The sequence below is a fragment of the Cebidichthys violaceus genome, unplaced genomic scaffold, assembly GCF_023349555.1.
Source record: "Cebidichthys violaceus isolate CVI_PGR_0920_01 unplaced genomic scaffold, fCebVio1.0.p SCAF_6, whole genome shotgun sequence".
NCBI lineage: Eukaryota > Metazoa > Chordata > Actinopteri > Perciformes > Stichaeidae > Cebidichthys > Cebidichthys violaceus.
In genome coordinates, this window is record NW_027176816.1 from 15,240,877 (window position 1) to 15,266,172 (window position 25,296).

Consider the following 25,296-nt stretch of genomic DNA (forward strand, 5'->3'; position numbering starts at 1 on the left):
AGACCTCTGTAGCTGCTCATTTCTGCTGCAGGATAGTCTCCAGGAGACATCAGCTGCTACTAGCACAACTCACCCAATCTCCGACCAAACTGTCGGCGGATGAGTTGCATTGTGGGTAATGTAGGCTCCAGGTTTTTTACAAGAAAGAATTCTGCGTTCCAGACAAATCGTAACTCAAAATATTTCCAAAAAGTCCAATAGAACGCTACTCAAAGTCAGAACATGAAAAAAGTATCTCGCTGGATGCACACCAGCAAGATACTTCAAAGATGATCACTTAAACAGTAACTTAAACTTAACTTTAACACTTTGAGCGGAGTACATAGACTTCCGCCGCTTCACGTGTCTTCTTGTTGGTGTGCCACTACTAAATGTGTCCCAGCTCAACATAGGACGTAACAATCTTTCCTATCACATATAAAACCAAACAAAAATCTATATTCATAAAAACAGGTTGTACAAATAATAATATATAAACAAGCATATTAAATAATGACATAAATAATATTTATGTCAGTTAAAGCTACTTCAGATGTAAAAACAAAAGCAGTTCACTTACCAAAGCTGCTGTTCACTATTTAAAGACAAAGTCCATCCTCCTTTCTTTGTTAACAAAGAGTTTAATGACGTGGTTGTACAGAACATCGGTGCGTTTTAGTTCCAGTAAGAAGTGCTTCTCGATTCATGGACACCAGTGATGACAGTCGAGCCTTCCCAGTTTCCTGAATACGTTTTAATGTGTTTGAGGGCTGAAAATGTCTGCTCGACAGAGACGGTAGATATTGGGATTGTCACCGCCCAACACGTCACGTTAGCCCACTGACCAATCACATATGGCTAGGCCAGCTAGCAGGCTCTGACATGTCAAAGAATACACCCAACATGTCAAACTAAAAATCTGATTGGTTGAAGACTATGACAATCAACAATATCATCCCCATTCACTTAAAATGCAAAGGCATCCTTGCGGGCGTCGGGCCTCTCTTCTTACCTAGAGACATAGAGGTGAAATCTGATTGGATAAAAGCTCTACTGCTTGGAAGCAGGATAACTGAGGAAGACAGTAGCTATGCAATGAGATAATAAGCTAATGGCAAAAAAAAATATTTGGAATACTTGTATTTATGAAAAAAGAATTAAATTATAAAATAGCTATAACTTTGTGATTCTGTCTAAGCCAGCAGAGAAGGCTTTGCTGGCCCTGACGGCCCACCACTGGTCAATTATGATTACTATGATCAGTATATTTTTAAGTTATGAGAGTTTAATCCTTGTAAAACTCTCCCAAAGCCCAGAAAAGTCACTTTTTTCTGAATTACATCACCACGTGTGTTCACGTCACCCAGCTGGGCCAGAGGCATGATGGGATTAACACTACTGCACATATTAAGTGGGCCGCATCACCCCTGAAGTATCAAAGCTAGAAACTTTTCTTGCCGTTCTCATTTGACTGAATAGGTGCCATCTTGGGGTCCAGTATCCTGGTCGTGGATATATTTACAAAGTGGATGCTTGGGTCAAACAAACACAGGACTTTCACCCAGGAGACTGCTGTTCAGGTCCCATGTGAAAACAAAAGCCAATGGTAGACTTATTTTACCGTATTTTTGTTGAAAAAGTTACGTACTTAACTAGCACCACGTACGCTAATAAATTACGCAACAAACTTTTTACTAACCCAAACCATGATATTGTCCTTGGTTTTGTTGCCTAAAAAGTTGTTTTGTTTCAATTCACAACGTTAAGTTTCACTTTCACAATGTGGTCGGTGCAGGGTGGCCGTCTGAAGCATTAGAGTGGTAGTGAGAACCACTGATAACGGCCAATCAATCGGCTGATGACACCTGAGATGGGGGCAAAAACGCTCAGACTGTATATAGCCTACATGTGATTAATTTAATTTATCAGCTATTAGACAGCACCTGGATCAGCCTTCAAAAACCATAATAAGTTATCTCTATTTTAGGCTCCCCACTTCTAACCATTTAAAAAAAAAAGTGTATATTCTTAGAACGAAGAAACAACCAAAAACAGCATGGAGAGCAAACCTGTGTACCTGACGTCTGACTTCTTTGTGTTCTCAGAAAATTGTCCTCTGTGCACAATTTAACGATGCGAAACCATGGAAACAAACCAGACAAAAGCTCTGCCAGCTGAATCACTCTGGCACAATTACTCCGCTGCCTCAACCCTCTATGTTCTGTTGTTTTTCTCTCCCTTTTTCTTTCCCGTCTTCTTTTCTACTGAGAAATGTACAAGGTGCCCATGTCTTACTCTAGCGGATCTGACCATGTGGAAAAGAGCCACAATGTTTAAACCTGCCTGGTGTACCATACATCACACCATGTCTTATGGGCTCAGTGACTGTTTAATCATCTCAAATGTGCAAATTTACTTTCATTAGTCAATTAAAGCATTTGACATCAACATTGTTTTTTTTTCATTGGAATATAGGCGTAGCAGATCCTGAGAAGTAAAGTCAATTTTAGTTATATTGCCCACAATCACACATTTTTCCCAGAAGTTTTTGTAAACACCAAAACCAACAAAATGTTAGCCCGTCTCTCATTTCTACTTAATTATTTCCTGTCTGTGGCTCTCAGCTTCAAGCCCATTGGTTCACAACTCTTTAAAAAAACAACTAACAAATATTTAGTGTCATTACACAAGGTTTAGTTATTTCCCAAATCAGCTGGTCGCTGTAGTATTTGTGGTAGCAGGACAGTGTAGGTGAGACTACAGTGTGTGTCTTTTCTTGGTACTGAAGGAACAGGTCACCCAGGGCAACAGTGAGGCTTGTTGATGTGTTTTTTACTGTTCATGGACAACAATGGAGCTCTATGGCACATAAAGGCATATCAGGTTTTGATACAAACACAGTACTCGTTAGTAGGATCAACCCTTCGCTAAACCTCTAGCCTGAACAGCCAGGTTCAAGCGCAACATAGAAACCATAAGTAGTATAACTTTGGATTTCTTCACTTGCTGGAAGGTGTGCATGGTCTGTAGTAAGAATGATACTTGGTACATAAAGAGTTTGGGGTTCATGTCTTTTTATAACCTTTTTCAAATCACAAGAGCAAAAGTGTAGGGAATGGAATAAACTGGGATTGTTCTTAAATGAGTTGATTAGTTAGCACACCCTGCTAGCTAGTTACTATCTATAGTAGTAACTATAATCTATAGTAGCATTACCTTCGAGGCCATGTAGCGTATAATTATTACCTAAAGGTGCCTCAAACAGAGAGCTGTTGGTGCCAGGCAATGTCCATGTCCTATACTTTGAATCAGCGGCAGCAGGGTGCAATGCCTACTTCCGACTCTGCCAGCTTGTACACCACAGGCTGCTGCTATCCACCTAATATAGTCTCATCATGCAGCTAGCGGGTTGTAGCTTAGAATAGGGGAAATGGCTTGCAATATGACTGACAATGATGAATGTTAATATAGCAGGTTCTGCTTAGAATAATTAACCTTTATGTCTACATGTACTGCTAGAATGGAAAGTATGACTGGTGTAACATTAACTAACTAACATCGTTTGTTTTGATCTTTTTAGGGAATTTGTTGACAATAAGAAATAAAGAGGGTCAGTATTTTCAAATAGAAAGTAATACATGTAACAAACACAATGCTAGGTAAATGCCGTATAAGAAGCAGTGTCCCACACCGCATTTGAAGGTTGTTTTTTTCTATCACAAAATACTCTATACTATAAATAATAATACTAATAATAAGACATAGGTGAGGATTTTGCTGGGCTGTAAAGCAACAACAGTTCTCGTGACCTTTAATTTGACGAAGCAAAGTTGCAAATTACCTCCTTCAGTGTACACTTCAGTCCTTTGAAAAAGCTAAAAAGGTTTGATAAATTTGACACCTCATGGAAAAGGAGTTTAACCACCCAAATAAGGCTCCCCATCCTTCAGGTAATTAGCGATGCTTCTGTTTTGTGCTATTTTGATTTAATCAGTTTTTTCAGACAGCCAATCAATGGCCTGCAGTTGTAGAAGGTTCTGATTTAGAGCACATGATGTGCTTTGGGTTTTGTCTTTCTACATGGTCTCCTCTCTGCATTATTGAGAAAGAACTGTTGTTACACATAACAGGATTTTTATGCGTTTATTTTCCCTCAGCTGGAGAAGAAAGAGATGACGCCGCCCTTCAAACCTCAAATCACTGATGACTACGGCCTCGAAAACTTTGACACGCAGTTTACCAATGAACCAGTGCAGCTAACACCAGATGATGCGTAAGTACTGCCGTTGAATGAAATAAAAGTTATACCAGTGAAGTCAAATGTAAGTGAATCACTAAGAGCACTTTTTCACTCGGTTACTGAAAACTATGCACTTGTGTTTGAAGATCTGTTTGCAGGGACTGGAAATGTGCCTCAGGTCATTTCTGTCATCATGTCTGTCATTTCTTTGTTTTGTGACTTTTCAAGTCACTACATGATGACAACTTTGACAAGTCAGGCAGGTTTTTGGTCTCTGCCATGTTGATAGTGTAGTGACATGTGAAAAACAGACATTTAAAATCACCCTTGAATTAGTCATGATAATCAACCATAATAAGACTACAGCTATTGTGCATTGTTCCGTTTCTCAAACATATTTTATTATTTTATTTGTGGAAACGTGTCTAAGCCTCGAGCCTCTGAGGGAGTGTTCCCCATGACGTGATAGTTGTCACGTCACAGTTAGTGTTGAATGTGGTTTTTTTTTTTTAAATGGAGCGTCATATTACAGCCAAGTTGTTGGTCAGTGGCCCCGGGACCAAGCTGTGGTTGTACTTGGCAGCTGTGAATGTGTACAGCTAAAAAGGTGATCAGTAGACCTTCTTCATGGTCACATAGAGGTTGAAAAAGACGTGACATGTGTTTTCAGTGGGTGGATGTTGTGCCATCTTTTTCCAGAGAACTCCTGCATCCAATAAAGAAAAACTTCCCCCCCTGCGAGTTCCCAACATTGACGTCTTCATCCATCAGGGAATTGTTTTGATTAATGCGAACATGTAGCCTTCAGGATCCGACAGGAGCGCTCGTTTAAAGACTGAACTTTGGAGAGAAAAGGCTGGAGAGATCTGGCACAACAACAGACACATTAGAGGCTCCATCGCTGCAGACCAAAACACAAGCATGGCCTGTTTTCCTCCGTGCCGTCACAAAATGATTCCATAAGGCTTTGGCAGGCCCCGACCGATAGATACTACCAGGCTTATGTCAGACAACATTTTTATTTCAATCCATGCTGGATTAATTTCACAACGTTTATATTTTTCCTGCAAAGCTTTTATTGGACAGATTTTAGCAAACCATTTCTCAACAACCACACTGATCAAAAGCAGGAGCTGAATGGAAAACTGAAGTACACCATGCACTCTGTGCATTTCATCAACGACATTAGGACATGTAGTAAGAGCTTTTTAAAAAAGGATTGTCATTTCAAACAATGGTGTAGCTAATCTTTTATAATGTCCTATACATGAGAAAATATGGGATAGGATGGGATGTACTAAGGTAATGCTACCGACAGCTTCCCAGACAATGAGAAGCAATGAGCAAGAATCTGATTATGAAAGGATTTGGGTGCTTGAAACATTGTTCATGCTTTTCATCATGGAGAAAAATGATTATTAATGATTATCGTTAGAATACTGTTCACTGTGATATTTTTGGCCACAATAATCATGGCTTTAAAATGAGATACGTCATATGTTTAATCCCTATCCCTATTGAGGGCAGCAAGACGTGAAGGATTCAGGATGCTTGAAACAGTCATATGACGTGTTGTCCGACCTCATCTAGAGACCAAATGTGTGCGCACCTATTGTGAATGTCCACACCGACTAAGGTGAAACTCTCTCCAACAGCTGTCAGACACAAGGAATCGTGCAGCTGGGGATGAGGCGGACACTATCAGAGTCTTTCCCTGAACACATTCAGTGTTGCACTGAGAGTTTGAGTATGAGGAATAAAAACAGAGACCTTCAGGAAGAACTCCAAACTCTCGCTCACTTAGCACACCTGTCAGTCACTGTAAACATAAAGTGTACGTGAATGTTTTCAGCCCCCCACCCTTTTTTGACAGGGGGTTTTTGACTTTGTTAGGCACTTATTCTGCATTTCCACTGCATGGTACAGAATTGCTCTATTCTTTTTTGGTTTTCCTTTAGCAAAAGATCAGGTTAGTACCTGGTACTTATTTTGGTAACATCTCGACAAGAGTCCAAGCGAGCTGAGCCGGTACTAGAAGGTGGAGTTAAAACACTGCAGACCACTGGTGGGTCAGCGAGAAATCGTCACGGGACATCCTACACTGACCTGCCATTTTGAAATAGCCAAGCTACTGTCAATAGTGACCGGATTTTTTTAATTCACTCAATCCAGATTTTGAAAAATGTCGGGTCGCAACACTACGCCATACATACACTATGCTGTACAATTCACAAAGTGCAGACGTTCCTCTGTTTTGGTTGCTGATGAAAGGATTCAGCTAGTGTTGAAGAGGATGCCACTGCGGTTCCACTCAGATCGCTATGGCGATCAGCTAAGAACCCCGCCCACACTGAGGCGGGTATAATGAAGACTTAAGATCCAGGCAGCACATGGCCATCAGGGTAGTGCTGCAAAAGATCATGCTGGTGCACAGCAAGTCTGGCACTGAGAGCCTTCTTGACTTCATACTGTGAAATGAAGCAGAATTAGGATTGTGTCTCCAAAATATAAGGCGCCATGTTTGGTATATACACCGGTTGTACTTGGAGACAGACAAAGACACCATCGTGGCTTTTTCCTGCTTGTGCAACTTGGAACTTTTGAACATGTACAGAATGACTACGCCATTGTGAAATGGCAAGAGCTCCCAGTGTTAATTGGAGCCTTATTAAATGCCCATCATGCTCTGCTCCCATGACAGATGTCTTTGGGTAGCTACCATGGCTCAGTTTGAATGTGCTATACACCTCTACTGTGCACTAGACGCTGAACTTCAAACCAGCCTCGGAGTGGGTGAGCCTCGAAGCTCATTAAGGGCCTGCAAAGAGACGGCTCTGCCGCTCATCCCAGCTCATTTGTGACAGCGTTCGACGAGGGGAGTCCGTAACAGACTTTTAGGGAAGGCATTTGTGGAAGAGGTTGGGGTGGTGCAGTGAGGGGAAGAGGGAGATGAGTGGGAGAACAGGGTGGGGAGCTCACTGCCAGTTCAGTAGTGGAGATATCAACGTGGCATCAAACACCACGACACATCAAAAGAAGACGCATGCCTCCTCCCTGCGTCTCGCACTTTATCTTCACACCCCTTTCTCTTCCCTCTGTTACCAAGGAGAGGGGCTGATGTCGCCCACTCCTGCTCTGGGAGGGGGTGATGCAAAAAAAGCTCTCCAGTCTCCCCTCTCTCCCACTCGTGATGGGCTTGGCATGAGAAGAAAGAGAAGTGGGAGCCGTGTAGGGAGAAAGAAGGGTAAACCCTCCATGTTTGAGATTTACATTGCGACATTAAAAGCCAGATTTGCTGGGGGCCCTTGCCAGCATGGGGAGGGGGAGGGGGAGAGAGGCTTCAGTTTTTCTATGCCAGCTCCCTGTCTTCGGAAATGGCAGCCTCAGCCAGTGCCCAGAGAAGCGTACTTTCTTTCTTCTTCTGTAGCCTTGGTCCTTGGTTGTTGTTTTCAGGGCCTTGACTCTGGAGGTCCGCTTGGTTCTTGATGCATGTCATGCAGGTCCTACACTGTTTGGATATCATAATGTTAAATGTAACACATTTTTGCCCCATAAAAAAATCATGTGTCATGTTGTGTCCATCTATTTCAGATATTGACAGGCAACACATGTCTATTATATTTATCGTTCTTTCTTTTGGAATGCCCAAATCCCGCGCCGTTGCTGATGTGAAAAACGTTCCCTCACCAAATTTGTAGAAATCATCCTCACCAATTTGACCGTGTTAATGAATGATTATGAACATTCAAGTTGGCTCGTGAATGAGATTTTTTGAAGGGCTTTATTTATAATAATAATATTAATTTAGTAAATTATGGTCCATTTAGAGTCAAATAGACCATAAAGCAGGGTATGATTTAGGGCGGGGCTACCTTGTGATTGACAGGTTTCTGCCGGTACTAGAGTCATATACAGAATCTCTCCTCCACATACATTCCTAATATGGTAACTTCTGTTGATTGGTTGTGAGAAAAACAACATAGTGACGGCCGTATTCCAAGATGGCGACGCCGAACTCAAGGCTTCAAAACAGCAGTCCACAAACCAACGGGTGACGTCACCATGACTGCGTCCACTGCTCATATACAGTCTGTGTGTAGAGCTCAAAACTTACCTGGAACTCTAGCCCTTTGTGTGACTTTCTGTCAGGCCCCTGCACTATTAATTGTGCCCTAGTTGAAACATTTTTACTTTACCTCACCTCACACCTCCCAAAGCCAGTTTGCACCTATTTGTTTCCACTTGCGTCTTTTCATCAACTTAAAATCGCACTTCATTCAGTTTGAATACAACATACAAACTAATCAAAACTCTGCTGTGAAGCTTTCAGTACCACACAGTGGTCACCCTAGAAATACTATCATTTACTGTGTACCATTGATGTTTGAGATGGTTACAGTCATTTCTTAGATTGACAATAGCTCCAGTCTTGTAGGTTTAATATTGGAACAAAATGTTAGTATTTGTTTTCCAAAACCACTTAAAATACTTGTTCTGTCCCTCCCACTTCACTCCCTCCTCTCCGCTGCCCCTTCCTCCTTCTATCCTCTTCATTCTGCATCTGGCAATGCTTTCAAGTCATCCAAGCCTGGAAAAAAAGGCAACATTTACGTTGGTTGAACACACTATTTGTTTTGGTCAAACCCTCTCCTCTCTCTTTTGTGTCTTTGTGTTTTTTCTTTCTGCCTCTCTGTTCTCTCAGAAACTCCATTTTTTAAATGTAATTTTTGTATTGGTAGTCGACCTACTCCTACGGTGAAAGTACTTCACGTGAGATCAGATGGAGGAGAACTACTTGCTTCATCAGTATTCTAGTCTGAGAACTGAACACAGACACTGTAGCATTTCATTCACTTGTCCTTGCACTCTATGTGGGTGGTATCTGCAACCTGTTCGACACTGGCAGAGGCCCCTAAAGTGAGACCCCCACCCACCTGGTACACCGGGGGGGGGGGGGGGGGGGGGGGGGGGGGGGGGTAGTGAACACACCTATTGTTTTCACTTCAAAGCCTCCAGCACGGTGTCTGAAGGGAGAAAGCCTCTCGGCCCAGTGAGAGGCCTCCTTTTTGGGCTTCAGTTCCTCCTCTCACCATCACCACACACACACACACACACACACACACACACAGATGAGTAAACAGCCTGTTGCTGCAGGAGAAGCAGCCAGCAGTGTTGCTAAGGAAGTACGTTTATTTTTACCCAGCCACTCTGAGCCCACTAGTTATGAGGTTCCGCTCCATTTACCTGTGATTATGCCTTTTTTAATGGAAGCAGCGGACTCAGGAAGCAAAGAAGCCTTCGAGTGCCTCTACTGGTTAGTCCACACTGTGTTCTTTCGGTCTCAGATGCCATTTTACAGGGTTTAAGGATTTATTCTGAGTTGTCATAGTAAGGAGGGATGATTGGCATCATGTTGCAGTGGTGGTCACATCTCCCTGGAGCTGTGATGAATACCAGTTAAGGAGATGCACCATCCCTGAACTTCTATCGGCGCGGTCACACCAGTGAGTGGTGTAGCATCATCGATCCATGCGTCAGTGTGAGATCTGTGGTTCTAGAAGTTTGGTGACAAAGTGGCTACATGCAGGGCTAGCTTGTCTTACCTCTCCTGGTTTTTATTCTCATTGTTGAGCACCATTTTGTTCGATGGAAGGTTGTTGAAGAGGGAAAATAAAACTGAGCAAAACAAATCTGCTCATTTTCTGTTAGCAAACTTAAAACGACAAGTGTTTTACGACACATAACGTGTTTTATTGAAAACATGTATTTCTACCATTCAGTCTCGGCCGTCTGCAAACTGTTCCTCTCTGTTCTCTCAAAGATCGGCAGCATTATTAAGATGGTTTGCTTTTGGTCACGCTGCAAATTTGTGGCTCAAAATTCACAAAAGTTGAACTTGCCAATTGGATGTACTTGCCCCACATTGGGCCCCAGCACCACAGGCCACGAGAACATAATGTTGTTGTTTCTGTATATAAATGTACCTTTGTTCTGGAGGCACACATATGTGGAAATTAATAATAACAATAAAATCAATCTATCTACATTTTATATAAACACTCTTAAATCAAAATTGGTTCAAGCTACTGGGAACACATGTAGTGCTTGTGATCAGATGCTAAATTCAAAAGGTTTATACATCATAATTGGCTGCACATTTTTTCTGAGATTAAGACGACATGAGGTTTGGTCCTTCCCCATCTTTCTCTTCCCGACTTCCCGTCGAAATAGTTGACCCTTTTCCAAGCTCACTCTGACACACTGATCACAAGCACAATAATTCACGGGTCAGGTTGGAGGTATTGAAATCTGTATGGAGATGGGTTCTCTGTTCAGAACTTGATCCAGGATAGCTTTGGATGAAAACAACACCTCTAATTCTTCTCTGTCTCCCTCTCCTCAGGGACGTCATCAAGAGAATAGACCAGTCAGAGTTTGAGGGATTTGAATACATCAACCCCCTGCTGCTATCCACAGAAGAGTCTGTATGAAGGGGAGACCAGCTTCCTCCTTCGCCCACCTACTGTCTGTCCAAGCTGCCGTCTCAGCCAAAAAACACTCGCAAGCCAACTCTGAAAGGCGAGGAGGAGGAGGAGGAGGAAGAGTAAAGGACAACAGGGAGGAGGACCTCAACCTCTGGACCTTGTCAACGAGGCAGAGCAAACTGGAGAACGGGAAAGGTTCCTTCTGGACCGTTCAGATGTTTTGTTGGAATACCAAACTCGTCTTTTCTTGGTATCTACAAGGAAAACAAAGACTTCAAGAACATTCCCTGACGTTACGTTTTCTTCCCCTCTTCTGTTCTTTTTCTCTGCCGCTTCATTCCGTTCTCCTCTCTGAATGTCCATCCTCATGTCAAAGCTTCGTGATTTGAACAGAGAGCCATTTCATTCCGTGCCTGCCGTCATGAACACATCTCAACCCGTCGCACATCCCTGGAGAAATATGACAGTTCTGCTGAAGAACTTGAAATTTTACGTGCACTTTTTTTCTTTAGTTTCATTTTTTATTCTATCTTTAGGGGGGGGGGGGGCACGACGCCTCTCACGAAACAAGAATGTACAATGACAAAGGAAAACAAATTAAGTTATTATTGTGTATTATAATGTAGGTAGTGAATCCAGAATTGAGGATGCCTTTTTATTGATGCAAGTGGCACATTTTCATCCTAAACACAACCTTCTTTTTCTTATCTTGTAGGATTTTCACTAACGGGGGGGGGGGGGTTGATTACTTTTTATTTAAGAAGTGCCTCAAAATTCGTACAGATTACCATGGCTCTGATTGCACTTATGTCTTCTAGAACATTTCTTCACCCATCCAGGCTTCAGTAAAGACCGACTGACACCACGGCTGGACTCTGACCAGGGTTGGTCTTAGTGGGATCCCATGTTTTGGAGCACAGTAGCCTCAGTCCTGAAACATGACTGAATCTTTTCATTTTTAATGGATCAATTCAAATAATGGTTGTAGAACAGTTTATTTAAGCCAAGCTAACATCAGATTTGACCACAGCTGGTGGCAGTAGGAGACGAAGCATAAAGCTCCATGTGGAGATGTTTTCCATGTCATGATCATTTAGAAATGTCACAGATGGCCGTCGTCCACACAGTCCGGTATAAAGGTGTACACGGGCCACGGCGTACCTGCTGCCAATCCCAGTCTGGCAGCTTCAGAAACACATTAGATGAGGACGTCAGCTGAAAAACAAAGCAGCGCGTCGGCTTCAGCCTCCACAGTGTGTACAGGCTTGCTGGCCGAGCTCAGATTCTTCTACACCAGCTGCCACTGCGTGACCATCTGCAGCCGGTTGGAAATGTCACGTGACTGGTGGGTCGTGCTGTCTTGTGGAAACGTGTCTCCATTTCCGTTTTTGGGCTCATTGTGTGTTTCCATCCCCGCACCACGGCTGGCTTCACATGGTGCAACTACAGCTCAGTGCAACCTAGACTTATGGCAGTCAACGTATTTTTCACATAGTTTTATTTCTAAAGGGAATAAAAGAAGGTCTTTAGAAATGCTCCGGGCCGTCGTGTTTGTTGGACAGCTGAGCCGACAGGAGCACAGAGAGACATTGTAAACTCATGGTCAGGACAACGGACAGACAGCGGTATGTTAGCAGCAGTGTTGTTCTAAAAGCATCAGGAAACCAAAAGATATCAAACATGTTATTTTTGACATAAAAGCACAGGACATGTACATTGCAGATATTCAGTTTGATTTGAGGAATCCACTTCAGTCACATGTCTCCTTTGTTATATTGTTTGGTCACATGGAGAGGAATACGATGCTTCTCTTCTTATTTTAATGCTTTAACGTCAAACATTTTAGTTTGTTGCTATTTTTCTTCACTTCAAATTGAAGTTTGCATTCCACGTAGTCCTCAAACTATAGAATAACTAACTTGTGATGGGACTTTGTCATCATTTTAAGACATTTTTTAAGAATTAAATCACTCAAAACATTTGGGAGCTTATGGATTGATTATTGTGAATAACAGCCGTAGTTCTGTCACCTCCCAGACATCATTAATGTGACCCATTCCACTAAAGTGTGTTACGTTTTAATAATAGCTGTGAATGACGGGTTATCACGCTGCAGATTAATAAAAGTCTATTATATCTGAAAACGGGTTTCTCACAAGCTCAGATTGTGTCTCACAACATTCTGGAAAGGAGAGCTTGATCCAGTCTGAATATTCAGCCATGACACTGAACATCTTCCTGTACTCCACCACAACAAACTGTAAAACACCGGCAGTCCTCTTTACAACTCACTCACATTTTCACCGTTGTCTCCTAGCAACAAGTCACATGACGCATTAAGCTGGTAAAGAAAAAGCTTTTATTTCTCCCCATAGTGTTGAGACACTTTTAAAAACCTCCTTTTGGAATATTTCATATTGCTTTTTCAAGGACAAACACATTCACACACAGCACGTCACCATTCAATTATAAATTACAGTACAAAATATAACATACAACAAATAAACTCAAAATTTAAAAAACAAAACAAAAATGACCACTAAACTAAACATTGAGAGACAGAGCAGCATCTCGTACCACCGATCAGGTTTTCAAGACCAGCCCCAACACAAAGCTAAACAGAGACACTGTGGTGCCATGGAACAGTTTCCATAGAATCCAAAAAGGGTTGCCATATCTCATTCCTCAAACAATAAGCTATACAACTACTCATTTCAGAGGGCCACATTCAAATTGAGAGAATTTCATTTGAATGCATTACATTGTTTTAGCAATGGCCAGCGGTCTGATTGTGTGGCTATTTTTAAGGTTGGATTTATTAAAGTTACCAATAAACAAATCTCCGAGTACCGACAGGCTGTCACACCACCTCTGTAGTTGAGGGCAAAATGTTTCCTCTTCTAGGCCACAACGGGGTGAAATATTGGAGTTGTATTCATACGGAGTGATATAGAGCTGAACTTGTGTCAATCTAGTTTAAAATAGAGGGAACACCATTTCTGTCCCATAGCTAACCGTTCACATTTATTCTCCGGTCATTCTCAGTTTTGTTTGTGCTGAATCTTGAGTATTGTGTTGTTATGGGGCTGCATATGACAGCAAACCGCTAACCCAACACGCGGTGTTCAGCTCAGTGCTGCACTGGTGAAATCCATCAAATCAAGTATGCACACGTGAGTTCATCTGTATACAGTGAGGCTTTAGTGTAACTTCATAGACACATTCGTAAGGCCAGGATCAGATCTGTTGATATGAACTACGAGGACGGATTACCCCGACACAAAGAGCTCATGGCCTCTGTAGTGAGCTCTGTGCTGATCTCTGAGGAGAGGAGCTCTCCATTGGCTGAGATGGAGCTGATGGAATCTGACCCGTGCTAATTTGATAACCACATAACAGGATTAATTAGCTGATCCTGAGTCAAATGGTCTCAATTAGCTGTAGGGCCTTTACAGGCAGAGAAGAAACAGATAGAGAGAGGAGAGATAATGAAACAGTTCCACAGTCACCGATTAGTCCACACACACACACACACACACACACACACACACACACACACACACACACACACACACACACACACACACTCTTCAGGAAGCTAGAAATCACTTCAACATTCGAGGAGGCTTCCTCCTCCAACCCCCCAAACTCCATCTCATTTGCTGCATTTTATGGGATTTTATGATTTGTTGATCTATTTGCACATTGTTTTTGTTTCTTGAGGGACCAATGGATGAACGGAGTCCTTGAAACCACTTTACAGAACAGTGAAGGCCACTCAAACGTCCAAGAGAAAGAGAATCTTTATCTCAAAATAAATGAAGTCGGTCCATGATTTTTGTTCTAAAATAATGCTGGTTGGATATGCTTCATTTTGCTTCACCGCATCTTTGTAAATATGTGTAATTATTAAAAATGATACTGGTTTTCCGTGAAATGAGTCCTTCCTTTTTTGCAGACAGTGGCAGAAATCTCTTTGCAGATGCTACAGCTCTCTGTGTGTGTGTGTGTGTGTGTGTGTGTGTGTGTGTGTGTGTGTGTGTGTGTGTGTGTGTGTGTGTGTGTGTGAGAAACATGCAATGAACCAATATTCATCATCTAACACCATTTTCTGTGTTTATTTGCTACAGAGAAAATAAACTTAAAGTGTTCACTAGAAATGAATATTAAAACTTCAGACCTGATCAAAGACCTGTTCACTACATGTCGATCTATTGTTGCTCAGTTTGTCAAATTTGACCAGATTTACAATGCTTACCCTTGATACATTGAAAATGAAAGCTCAACATTTTTTTCAGAGCATGAGATGAGAGCGTCAATGTTTAATGCCAATGTCATGGTTACGACCAGGCGACAACCTCCAGTTCTGAAAAGTGAAGCCAATGCTGAAGTGCCTTAAAGCTGCATTCTCTCTAACGTCCATCAGGGGGCGACTCCTCTGGTTGTATAGAAGTCTATAAGAAAATGACTCTACTTCTCTCTTGATTTATTACCTCAGTAAACATTGTAAACATGAGTTTATGGTCTCAATCTCTAGTTTCAAGTCTTCTTCAATACAGCATGATGTTCATTTAGTAAATTATGGTCCATTTAGAGTCAAATAGACCATAAAGCAGAGTATGCTTTAGGGCGGGGTTACTGTGATTGACAGGTAGCTGCCACTACCAGAGCCGTAGAAGGAGTCTCTACGTCACTCCTCTGCATTCCAAATATAGTAACTTCTGTTCATTGGCCCAATCCCAATCTCCACCCTATGGACTCACGTATGAAGGTAGATTTGTGTCTTTATTACGCAAACAAAAAAATATGTTTTGAAAGCAAATTTCTCGCACTGCAATCAAAAATCAAGTTTGTAAGTGAAAATATATAAACTGAGAATAAATTATTTGTTAGTTTTGCTTATGAAACTATAATTTTTGGTTGCAAAACAAAAACCTTTGCTTTCAAAACCAAAAGCTACGGTTTCAAAACCAAAACCAAAACGTAAAGCTACGAGTTGAGTTTGGACGTAGTGGGCGGGGCATACGCTGCTGAATGAGCCAGGAGTTTCTATTGGTGGGTTCGACTTACGTTCCATGCACGCAGAAAGTGAAGCTTCATGTCAACAACGCCTCATGTCGTTCTTTAAAAAAAGAGACTCTACGACACTAACAACATGAAAACAAAGTGAAGTGCTAACAGAGCAATATAATGTCAACTTACCTCCATGCCGCTCATCACAGTAACCTCTACAGTGGAAGTAGATGCCGGGATCCAAGTCAAACCCACCAATAGAAACTCCTGGCTCATTCAGCAGCGTATGCCCCGCCCACTACGTCCAAACTCAACTCGTAGCTTTACGTTTTGGTTTTGGTTTTGAAACCGTAGCTTTTGGTTTTGAAACTGTAGCTTTTGGTTTTGAAACCGTAGCTTTTCGTTTTGAAAGCAAAGGTTTTGTTTGCGTAATAAAGACACAAATCTACCTTCATACTCACGGACTTTGAGGCCCGCTCCCACGAAGTCCGTGAGGATTTAGTTCTGTCCCACTGTCAGATCATCCGAGTGTTTGAGGCTCTCTGGCAGACATTTTGAGCCCTTTATGAACCCTTTCCGTAAGTCAGCATAGGATGCTGACTTTATCTAAAGGAATTACCCACAAGTCATTGCAATATGACTTTAAACACGGGGTAACCAGTGGAGCATGGAGACGTAAAAAAAAAAAAAAGAAGGTAAACAAAGAGGACGGCTCACGTGTGTTCAGCCTGTCACATTATATTTACACAGAAATATTAAGGGTTAAAAAAACTAATTTCAATTTTGTCATTGAAGCCGTTTTGTCAAAAACGAGTAAATATGAAATGACCTCATCTTGTGAGGAAAGAGTCTGGAAGATGTTCAAATCAGGGACTACATAATATAAAATAAATACTCACAATTATACATCTTATTTTTTGTTGTTTTCATGGTAACGTGATATGTTGCAGCAAAGTGCTGTCCCATTGATATTTACACCATTTCAAGCCCTCACAGTTTCTCACACTCAACCACTTACCAGGTGACGTATCTATCTACACATACAGTGGATATAAAAGGTCTACACACCCCTGTTAAAATGCCAGGTTTTTGTGATGTAAAAAAATGAGACCAAGATAAATCCTGCCAGAACTTTTTCCACCTTTAATGTGAACAATTCAATTGAAAAACAAACTGAAATCTTTTAGGGGGAAAAATAAATATGCACACCCTCTTATAACTGGGGATGTGGCTGTGTTCAGAATTAACCAATCACATTCAAACTCACGTTAAATAGTAGTCAGTACACACCAGTCATCACTTAAAGTGACTGCTTAATCCCAAATAAAGTTCAGCTGTTCTAGTAGCATTTTCCTAAAATTTTCTTAGTTGCATCTTACAGCAAAAGCCATGGTCCACAGAGAGCTTCCAAAGCATCAGAAGGATCTCATTGTTGAAAGGTATCAGTCAGGAGAACAGTACAAAATAATTTCCAAGGCATTAGACGTACCATGGAACACAGTGAAGACAGTCATCATCAAGTGGAGAAAATATGGCACAACAGTGACATTACCAAGAACTGGACATCCCTCCAAAATTGATGATGAGAATAAAACTGGTCAGGGAGGCTTCCAAGAGGCCGACAGCAACATTAAAGGAGCTGCAGGAATTTCTGGCAAGTACTGGCTGTGTACTACATGTGACAACAATCTCCCGTATTCTTCATATGTTTGGGCTATGGGGTAGGGTGGCAAGACGGAAGCCTTTTATTACAAAGAAAAACATCCAGCCCGGAAAAAATTTGCAAAAACATGCATGAAGTCTCCCAAAAGCATGTGGGAAAATGTGTTATGGTCTGATGAAACCAAGGTTGACCTTTTTGGCCATAAACAACACTGTACATCACCCAAAGAACACCATACCCACAGTGAAGCATGGTGGTGGCAGCATCATGCTTTGGGGCTGTTTTTCTTCAGCTGGAACCAGGGCCTTAGTCAAGGTGGAGGGAATTATGAACAGCTCCAAATACCAGTCAATTTTGGCACAAAACCTTCAGGCTTCCGTTAGAAAGATGAAGAGGAATTTCACCTTTCAGCACGACAACGACCCAAAGCATACATCCAAATCAACAAAAGCATGGCTTCGCCAGAAGTTGATTAAAGTTTTGGAATGGCCCAGCCAGAGCCCAGACCTGAATCCAATTGAGCATCTGTGGGGTGATCTGAAGAGGGCTGTGCACAGGAGATGCCCTCGCAAGCTCACAGATTTGGAGCACTTTTGCAAAGAAGAGTGGGCAAATTTTGCCAAGTCAAGATGTGCCAAGCTAATAGACTCCTACCCAAAAAGACTGAGTGCTGTAATAAAATCAAAAGGTGCTTCAACAAAGTATTAGATTAAGGGTGTGCATATTCATGCAACCAGGTTATTGTAAGTGTTTTATTTAAAATTTTTCCCCCTAAAAAGATTTCAGTTTGTTTTTCAATTGAATTGTTGACATTATAGGTCACATTAATGGTGGAAAAAGTTCTGACAGGATTTATCTTGGTCTAATTTTTTTACATCACAAAAACCTGGCCTTGTAACAGGGGCGTGTAGACCTTTTATATCCACCATATATATTTAGGCGCCCATGTTAACAGGTTAGTTTATTTTTTTGTAAAGCAAAAAAAAAATGTATATCGGAGATCAGCAGCATGGCTGCTACTAATGCTACTGACTCATGACACATTTACATTATGGGGCCAGCTGCTCCTCACAAAACACATGTGGGTCCATCCCTACTTTCATTCTTATTTGGAGCCAATAAACACATCCATTGTTTTGCTTTCTTAACATATTTACACAGATTTACATTTTGTGTAGAGTATCCCTTTATATTTTGCAATAACATGATATAATACAGTTACCGCAAAGAACCTCAGAAAATACTGTCATATAAGGTTTAGGTCATATCACCCACGCCTAAAATTGGTTAATTGTTTTCCAGGATGCATGGGAAACCCAGAATATGATCCTGGAGTGTGTGTGTGTGTGTGTGTGTGTGTGTGTGTGTGTGTGTGTGTGTGTGTGTGTGTCTGTGTCTTCTCATGTCGGCTCACCAGGTCATGTCCACATTCACCTCTGACAGACATTGGGCCAGGTGGCCGTCACAGTCCAGTTGGGTGAACCTGAAGAGACAGGAAAAAGGAGATCTATTGTTGGTACTGACAGTAAAGACAAACTTCACTTATATGTGAGGTAAAAACTAACTTCACCTTTATATGGGGTAGAAGCTAACTACACCTTTATATGGGGTAGAAGCTAACTTTACCTTTATATGGGGTAGAAGCTAACTTCACCTTTATATGGGGTAGAAGCTAACTTTACCTTTATATGGGGTGGAAGCTAACTTTACCTTTATATGGGGTAGAAGCTAACTTTACCTTTATATGGGGTAGAAGCTAACTTTACCTTTATATGGGGTGGAAGCTAACTTTACCTTTATATGGGGTGGAAGCTAACTTCACCTTTATATGGGGTAGAAGCTAACTTCACCTTTATATGGGGTAGAAGCTAACTTCACCTTTATATGGGGTAGAAGCTAACTTCACTTATATATGAGGAGGTAGAAGCTAACTTCACCTTTATATGGGGTAGAAGCTAACTTCACTTATATATGAGGAGGTAGAAGCTAACTTCACCTTTATATGGGGTGGAAGCTAACTTCACTTATATATGAGGAGGTAGAAGCTAACTTCACCTTTATATGGGGTAGAAGCTAACTTCACTTATATATGAGGAGGTAGAAGCTAACTTCACCTTTATATGGGGTAGAAGCTAACTTCACTTATATATGAGGAGGTAGAAGCTAACTTCACCTTTATATGGGGTAGAAGCTAACTTCACTTATATATGAGGAGGTAGAAGCTAACTTCACCTTTATATGGGGTAGAAGCTAACTTCACTTATATATGAGGAGGTAGAAGCTAACTTCACCTTTATATGGGGTGGAAGCTAACTTCACTTATATATGAGGAGGTAGACGCTAACTTCACCTTTATATGGGGTAGAAGCTAACTTCACCTTTATATGGGGTGGAAGCTAACTTCACTTTTATACGGGGTGGAAGCTAACTTTACTTTTATATGGGGTAGAAGCTAGCTTTCATTTATCAGTCTGTTTCTATTATTAAACTCTGTATGGCATAACAAGTGTCTGACTGCTCCTCAAACAGTAGAGAACTGAGCATTTCTGCACATTGTTGGCTATATGTGGTGATAAACTGCTGGTATTTCCTTACTTACTTGTGAGGGTTTTATTGTGTTTGGTACAACGAGAGTTATCAGCATCTACTGGAGTAAAATGTAGCCACACCTGTGATAACCCATAGCACTAGGGCTGGGCGTTACGGACAGTAACGGTATATATCGCGGCATATTTGCTTTTCCTAAAATGTCAATATAACATGCTTGAGGGGGGAGCAACTGCCTGCTTAGAGCTAGTGTTAGGAAGTCAAACAGATCATAACGCTCTAATATCTACTTCATATTTCAGTGAAAACATAACTGGATTTATTCACGTGAAAATTTTTTGTGAACATCATCATAGGATAATAATTTGCATTCGCGCAATACTCATTCTTACTGAATAGAGTTTGAATGCATCATAATCAAACCAATACTTCACTCACCGACTCAGGTGGGGTGTTTGTGTGTGTGTGTGTGTGTCTATGTATCCCTACATTATTCTTGTTTTAGTGAAAAAAAAAGTGTATTGTGTCTCTTACCCGACAGGGAACACCATCAGGCACATGGGGCAGCTCTGCAGCCCTCCTCCTCCTCTAACACTTGTGTGCACCTCCTCTTCATCCTCCCTCTGCAGAGAAACTCGGCTGTCAGATGCCTTCACCTGGTTTGTGAGAGGCCGTCTGCTGACTGGTCCAGTCTCTTCCTCTTGCTCTCCTCCCATCCCCCCCTTGTGTCCCCCTACACCAGAGGGTGCGGCCGATGACGCCGGCCCCTCCCAGCTGTGGAGGGACGGCCGTGGTCGTTTGGTGAAGGCTTGATGGGGCTCTGCCTTGCCGTCTGGACTTTGTCTGCTGTGAGACGACAGCGGTCTGGCGGGCGGGTCTGGTCCAGGTTTGGTGTGTACCGAGAGCTCCTGCTGGGAGGAGCTGAGACTGACAGGGTCTGGATTCCATGAAGTCCTCGGAGAAGGTGGAGAGGGTTCAGGGAGGGGAGCCACCTCCTCGCTGAGGTCACACCACCACTGTTCATCTAGCTTTATCGCTGGGGCTTTCTAAAGCGGCAAGGGGAGAAAAACAGATGCAACACTCAACGCCAGCAGCATTTCAACTGACGATAGACTCTGTTTAACAGAACAGATGATTCAATTAGCAATATATAAAAAAGAGACAACATAAAAATTATCATTTAATACAGTAATTGTGTTTAGTCAACACAGATAGGAGGCATAACACACAAGTCGTCCTGGTTTGTATTAATAAGAGTGGAATGGACGACCATCTGGTACTATACCAGAGGTTTGATAACGATTAGCATAATTAATAACTACTCACTGGTGGACGCTGCCAAACAAACAAACAATTGATTCATGCAACAAATCAAGATTCTTATCTTCTAAGATTCTGAATCGATTTATAACTTCCAAGAATAATTTTCTGAAAGCCCCCCCCCCACATACACAAAATAAACATCATATTGCATTAGAATGTGAAAATTAATATTCAATTGAGAAAGAAAAAAAGCTACACGGTCTGCCTTGCGCACACTGAATGCACCGCATGATGGGAGTCACTTTCATGAGTTGAAAAATGAAATGCAAGGTGAAAGCTGAACGAGGAATAATTCAACAACAGTCATGATGTCAGAGAGACATTGTGTCCTAACAGCCTCACGTCATGTCCACAGCTGTGCTCCAGATCAGACTGGAGACCTAACCACTGAGGAGATGGCTGAGTTGTACTATCTTCTGACGTTCTTTTAACATACTTTTTAAAGAGAAAACAGATGTTTAATATTATGATATTGACATACAATATAGCCAATCAGCATTAGTTCCTTAATTCTTTGCATTAACAAGTTTGGTCTTTGGCAGCTGTCACCAACACCAGCAGCACCAATAATGCAACTTTGACCAAAGAGAAATCAGTTTGTAACTAAAGCTCCCACAAGGAACTTTCATTTGGGGTTGATTCTGGCGAGGATCAGAGGAGCAGCTCTGCTCCTGACCAGAGGAGGAGAGGAGGAGCAGCTCTGCTCCTGACCAGAGGAGAGGAGGAGCAGCTCTGCCCCTGACCAGAGGAGGAGACGCTGCTGCCGGTTGCTGAGCTCCCTCCGGAGCTTCTGACTGCTGGTGGTGCTGCAGAGAAGCCTAATCTGGGTCTGTCTGCGGTTGACTGGCCGGAGTATGAGCTGGAAGAGTTTCTGGTGAACCTGCATAATTTCATTTTTTGAGCAGAATCCGACGTGTCGGACCGGCAAGAAAAAATAATTCTTTAGAAAAACTTTACTTATGTAGGTCATATAGAAGCATCGGTAATCAGAATTCCTGAGAAACTTTCATGAGCTCAAACACGCAAAACCATTATGGTTCTTAAAGAATTTATATTCTGGTCATTTTGAGACAGATTTAGAGGGAGTGTAGCCAGCACCGGTTAAAAAATGAGGGGTTGCAAATTAAGAGGGAAACCGGCCACTTCTTCAAGGAATGATTAGCACAAGCATAACCCTGCCCTGGTCTCTCTCTGAGAGATGGATTGATGGTGAAAAGAACTGTTGTCCTAATCTACACCTCTTTGACTGAAGCATGACGACACACATCACTACGGCCGATGCAAACACACAGCAAGAGCAGTTTTGAACACACGCGTGTTGATGGGAATCTGAGTTTCGTCATGTTCACAAAAGGAAAATGTGTAACGAGGTTCACTCGACCCAGTAGGAAAATACCGCTGCGGGTAGATTTGGAAGATCAGGAACCAGGTCCCAGTGCTGATCCTCCAGGTAGGGCAGAGCAGACTTCAGCGTCAGCGCCCACAGGCTCTCCTCCGCAGGCAGCTGCTCGCTGCTCCACCACGCTGACCTGTAAAGCAGAAATATTACAGCTACTAGTGCCTCATCTTTACAAAGCCTCACCCAGCAGGTTGCTCCATCACAGGAAATGTGCTGCTGGTTTACACCTTTTTGGAGTTTCCACATATGAAAAAAAATAGATTTATTCTTCCAAACCCCCAAAAGGGTAGAGCAGGATATAATGATGTTTTTTTTTTTTTTTTTTTAATTCCTTTTTCTAAATTATTTTGTATGCATTTTTAATCTGGCAATGAAATTATTTATGAAACCGCTCTTTGATCTGCTGCACCGTGTCTGCTTGTGTAAAGAACAAAGTAAGAGGGAGAAAAACGTAGATCCATACATTAAAATTTTGAAGGCAAAAATGTACTACAATAGACACTTTATCTGTGAATTCTGTAGTGCAGTGAATTTGCTGTATGGCTGCTGCACATCTGACTACTCTCCATTTATCAGCTCACTCCTATCTGGTAGTTTCCATTTGAGGGGGAATTCTCCTGAAAGCTGTCACAGACTTTGTTCAGCCTTACACAAGTTAGGACTTCATTAGGATTCGTGCAATCCAATAGAACAGCCCTGCAATAAATCAAAACTTTTCTTTTAACTTATGTTCCATTTTTGTTGACAATGTGTCAGAGGAGTTGATTCCATTCTAAAACTGAGGCTATTATTATTTCCATGTGGTTTGTTGATGTGGATTGTGTGGTTCTATGGAGCAGTGGCAGAGCCCCGGTACAGGGTGTCGACCACGCTGGCCTTCTGAACATCTGAAAGTTATGGGTGTCTATTTTGAAAACAGATGAAAATCGAATTAGCTTCAAATCAATAACACAACACTCCTTGTGGGAATGTGCATCTGTTTCCAGCATACTGTAGCTCAAAGGTGTGCTGGTTGTCACCACTCAGTTTCTCCCAGTATGTCATCAACGGTCCTCGTTACAAGAGGACGTTTTGACTGGGCAACATAAAAAATTAAGTTAATATCAGTTTAGTGTTTAATATTCTGGTTTGCCCCAAGTTGGATTTTTCCTTAAACCAAAACGCATTTGTAAAAGTGGAGCTCTGTATCTAAGAGCGAGTGAATGTTGTCAGACCACCAACATGCCCACGTTTTCAGTCGCACCCTCTTAATGATACAAGCTTTTCAGCTGTGTTTGGTCAATCACTACTTCCGCTAAGAGTCAAGAAAACATTATATTGTTCAGATTTGAATGGAGGTTCTTTCTCTCGATCAGCGCTTCGTTTTCTGAGGCAGGGACGCTATTAAAGTCACTAGTCAGACCGGGTGGCCGTGTATGGTGACAAAGAAATCGATTTAGCTTAAGCTTTGATTTAACGTGAACACACCGACACAGTGAAAACACTGACACGTGAACACAACACCCACCTCCCGGTCTCCGCTGTGACGTTAATCCCACCGGAGAACGACGCGGTGTGACTCCTCTTCAGTGAGCTAATTACCGGCTGGAGATCGTTGACAGACGATTTATATCGTTTAAGTTTAGACTTGGGATGTTTTTCAGCCATTTCATTGCTTTCTTTTTCACAACATCTTCAAAATTTCGCGCTCGTGTGAGAAACGGAAACTTCCTCCTCTTCTTCTTCTCTGATTTAATAGCGGATCGCAGACAGCTAGAAGGTGCACACCGCCTGCTATTGTTCAGGAGTGTAGACCGTCACATCGTGTCAGCCTATCTCACTAACTCATGCAGTCTTTCTCTTCATACATGGCACAGTGAAATTAAATAGATTTCGTTAACGCCAAAGTTTATTTTGTGCTACAGTATCTACTTCCGTTTCTGTCTTCATCACACTTTTTTTTTGCCACATTTCCACTCCTGCTTTCTTCTTCGGTGATGGTGGGAGTTGACTTCGTAGCACAATCTTAGACTGCAGTCCGCCCGCTTTCTGTAGTGATGTATCTTCTGCTGCTCCATATCATAGACTGTGTATAAGAAGTGGACGTAGTTATCATGAGGCCACCCATTGGTTTGTGGACTGCCCTTTCGAAGACTTGAATTTGGCGATTACGTCGTCGCCATCTTGGATTACGGCAGGAGCTTGCCACCTGTTCTCAGCTTCAAAGCATCTTCTTCTTCTCTGTGAGATGGCCAAATAGACTGACATAGTGCTTATTTCAGAAAAAATACATACAGTAGTCAACGGCGCAGGACAAATATTGTTCTGATGCCGTTTGAATTGTGTCGGCTTTTGGGTGTGTAGCTTTTCTAATTACATGTTTTTTAGTCTTATATTTCAACAGTGTTGTGGCAAAATGCAACTTTCTTGATGTGCAAACTTATCTTTTAAATTGACAAACTTTCAATTCATGGAACAATTCAAACGGGATGAAATAATAATTTGTCATAATCGTACATTATTTTTGTAGTGGTCAATGGGAAATGGGCAGGACTTTGCCTCTCTTTGTCCCTCTCCAGCTCCTACAGGCACAGTTTCACCCCTGCAGAAGTTTAATACTTCCCCTGGTAGCTGCCTGAACATGGAACATAGCTGATCTTGCCCTGGG

The 25,296-nt window shown here is 41.9% G+C and overlaps 2 protein-coding genes across 5 annotated transcripts in view; one reads left to right on the forward strand and one right to left on the reverse strand.

Annotated features, from left to right (window-relative positions):
* The window catches only part of prkcz (protein kinase C, zeta), a 111,137-nt gene extending 98,452 nt beyond the window's left edge, over positions 1-12,685 (forward strand). For all 4 annotated transcript variants that reach the window (XM_068732946.1, XM_068732947.1, XM_068732949.1 and 1 more), the window contains 2 exons: positions 4,137-4,252; positions 10,623-12,685. In XM_068732946.1, the coding sequence (XP_068589047.1) occupies positions 4,137-4,252; positions 10,623-10,710 (204 nt within the window). In that variant the 3' untranslated portion in view covers positions 10,711-12,685. The remainder of the gene's footprint in view (positions 1-4,136; positions 4,253-10,622) is intronic.
* Positions 7,650-24,327, reverse strand: si:ch73-70k4.1 (uncharacterized). Its single transcript, XM_068732950.1, has 5 exons — positions 24,157-24,327; positions 22,647-22,779; positions 20,462-20,973; positions 18,795-18,863; positions 7,650-7,727 (listed from the first exon to the last, which is right to left on the reverse strand). The coding sequence occupies exons 1-5, from the start codon at positions 24,294-24,296 to the stop codon at positions 7,712-7,714; spliced, it is 870 nt and encodes a 289-aa protein (XP_068589051.1). The 5' UTR covers positions 24,297-24,327; the 3' UTR covers positions 7,650-7,711.
* Between the last annotated feature and the right edge of the window lie 969 nt (positions 24,328-25,296).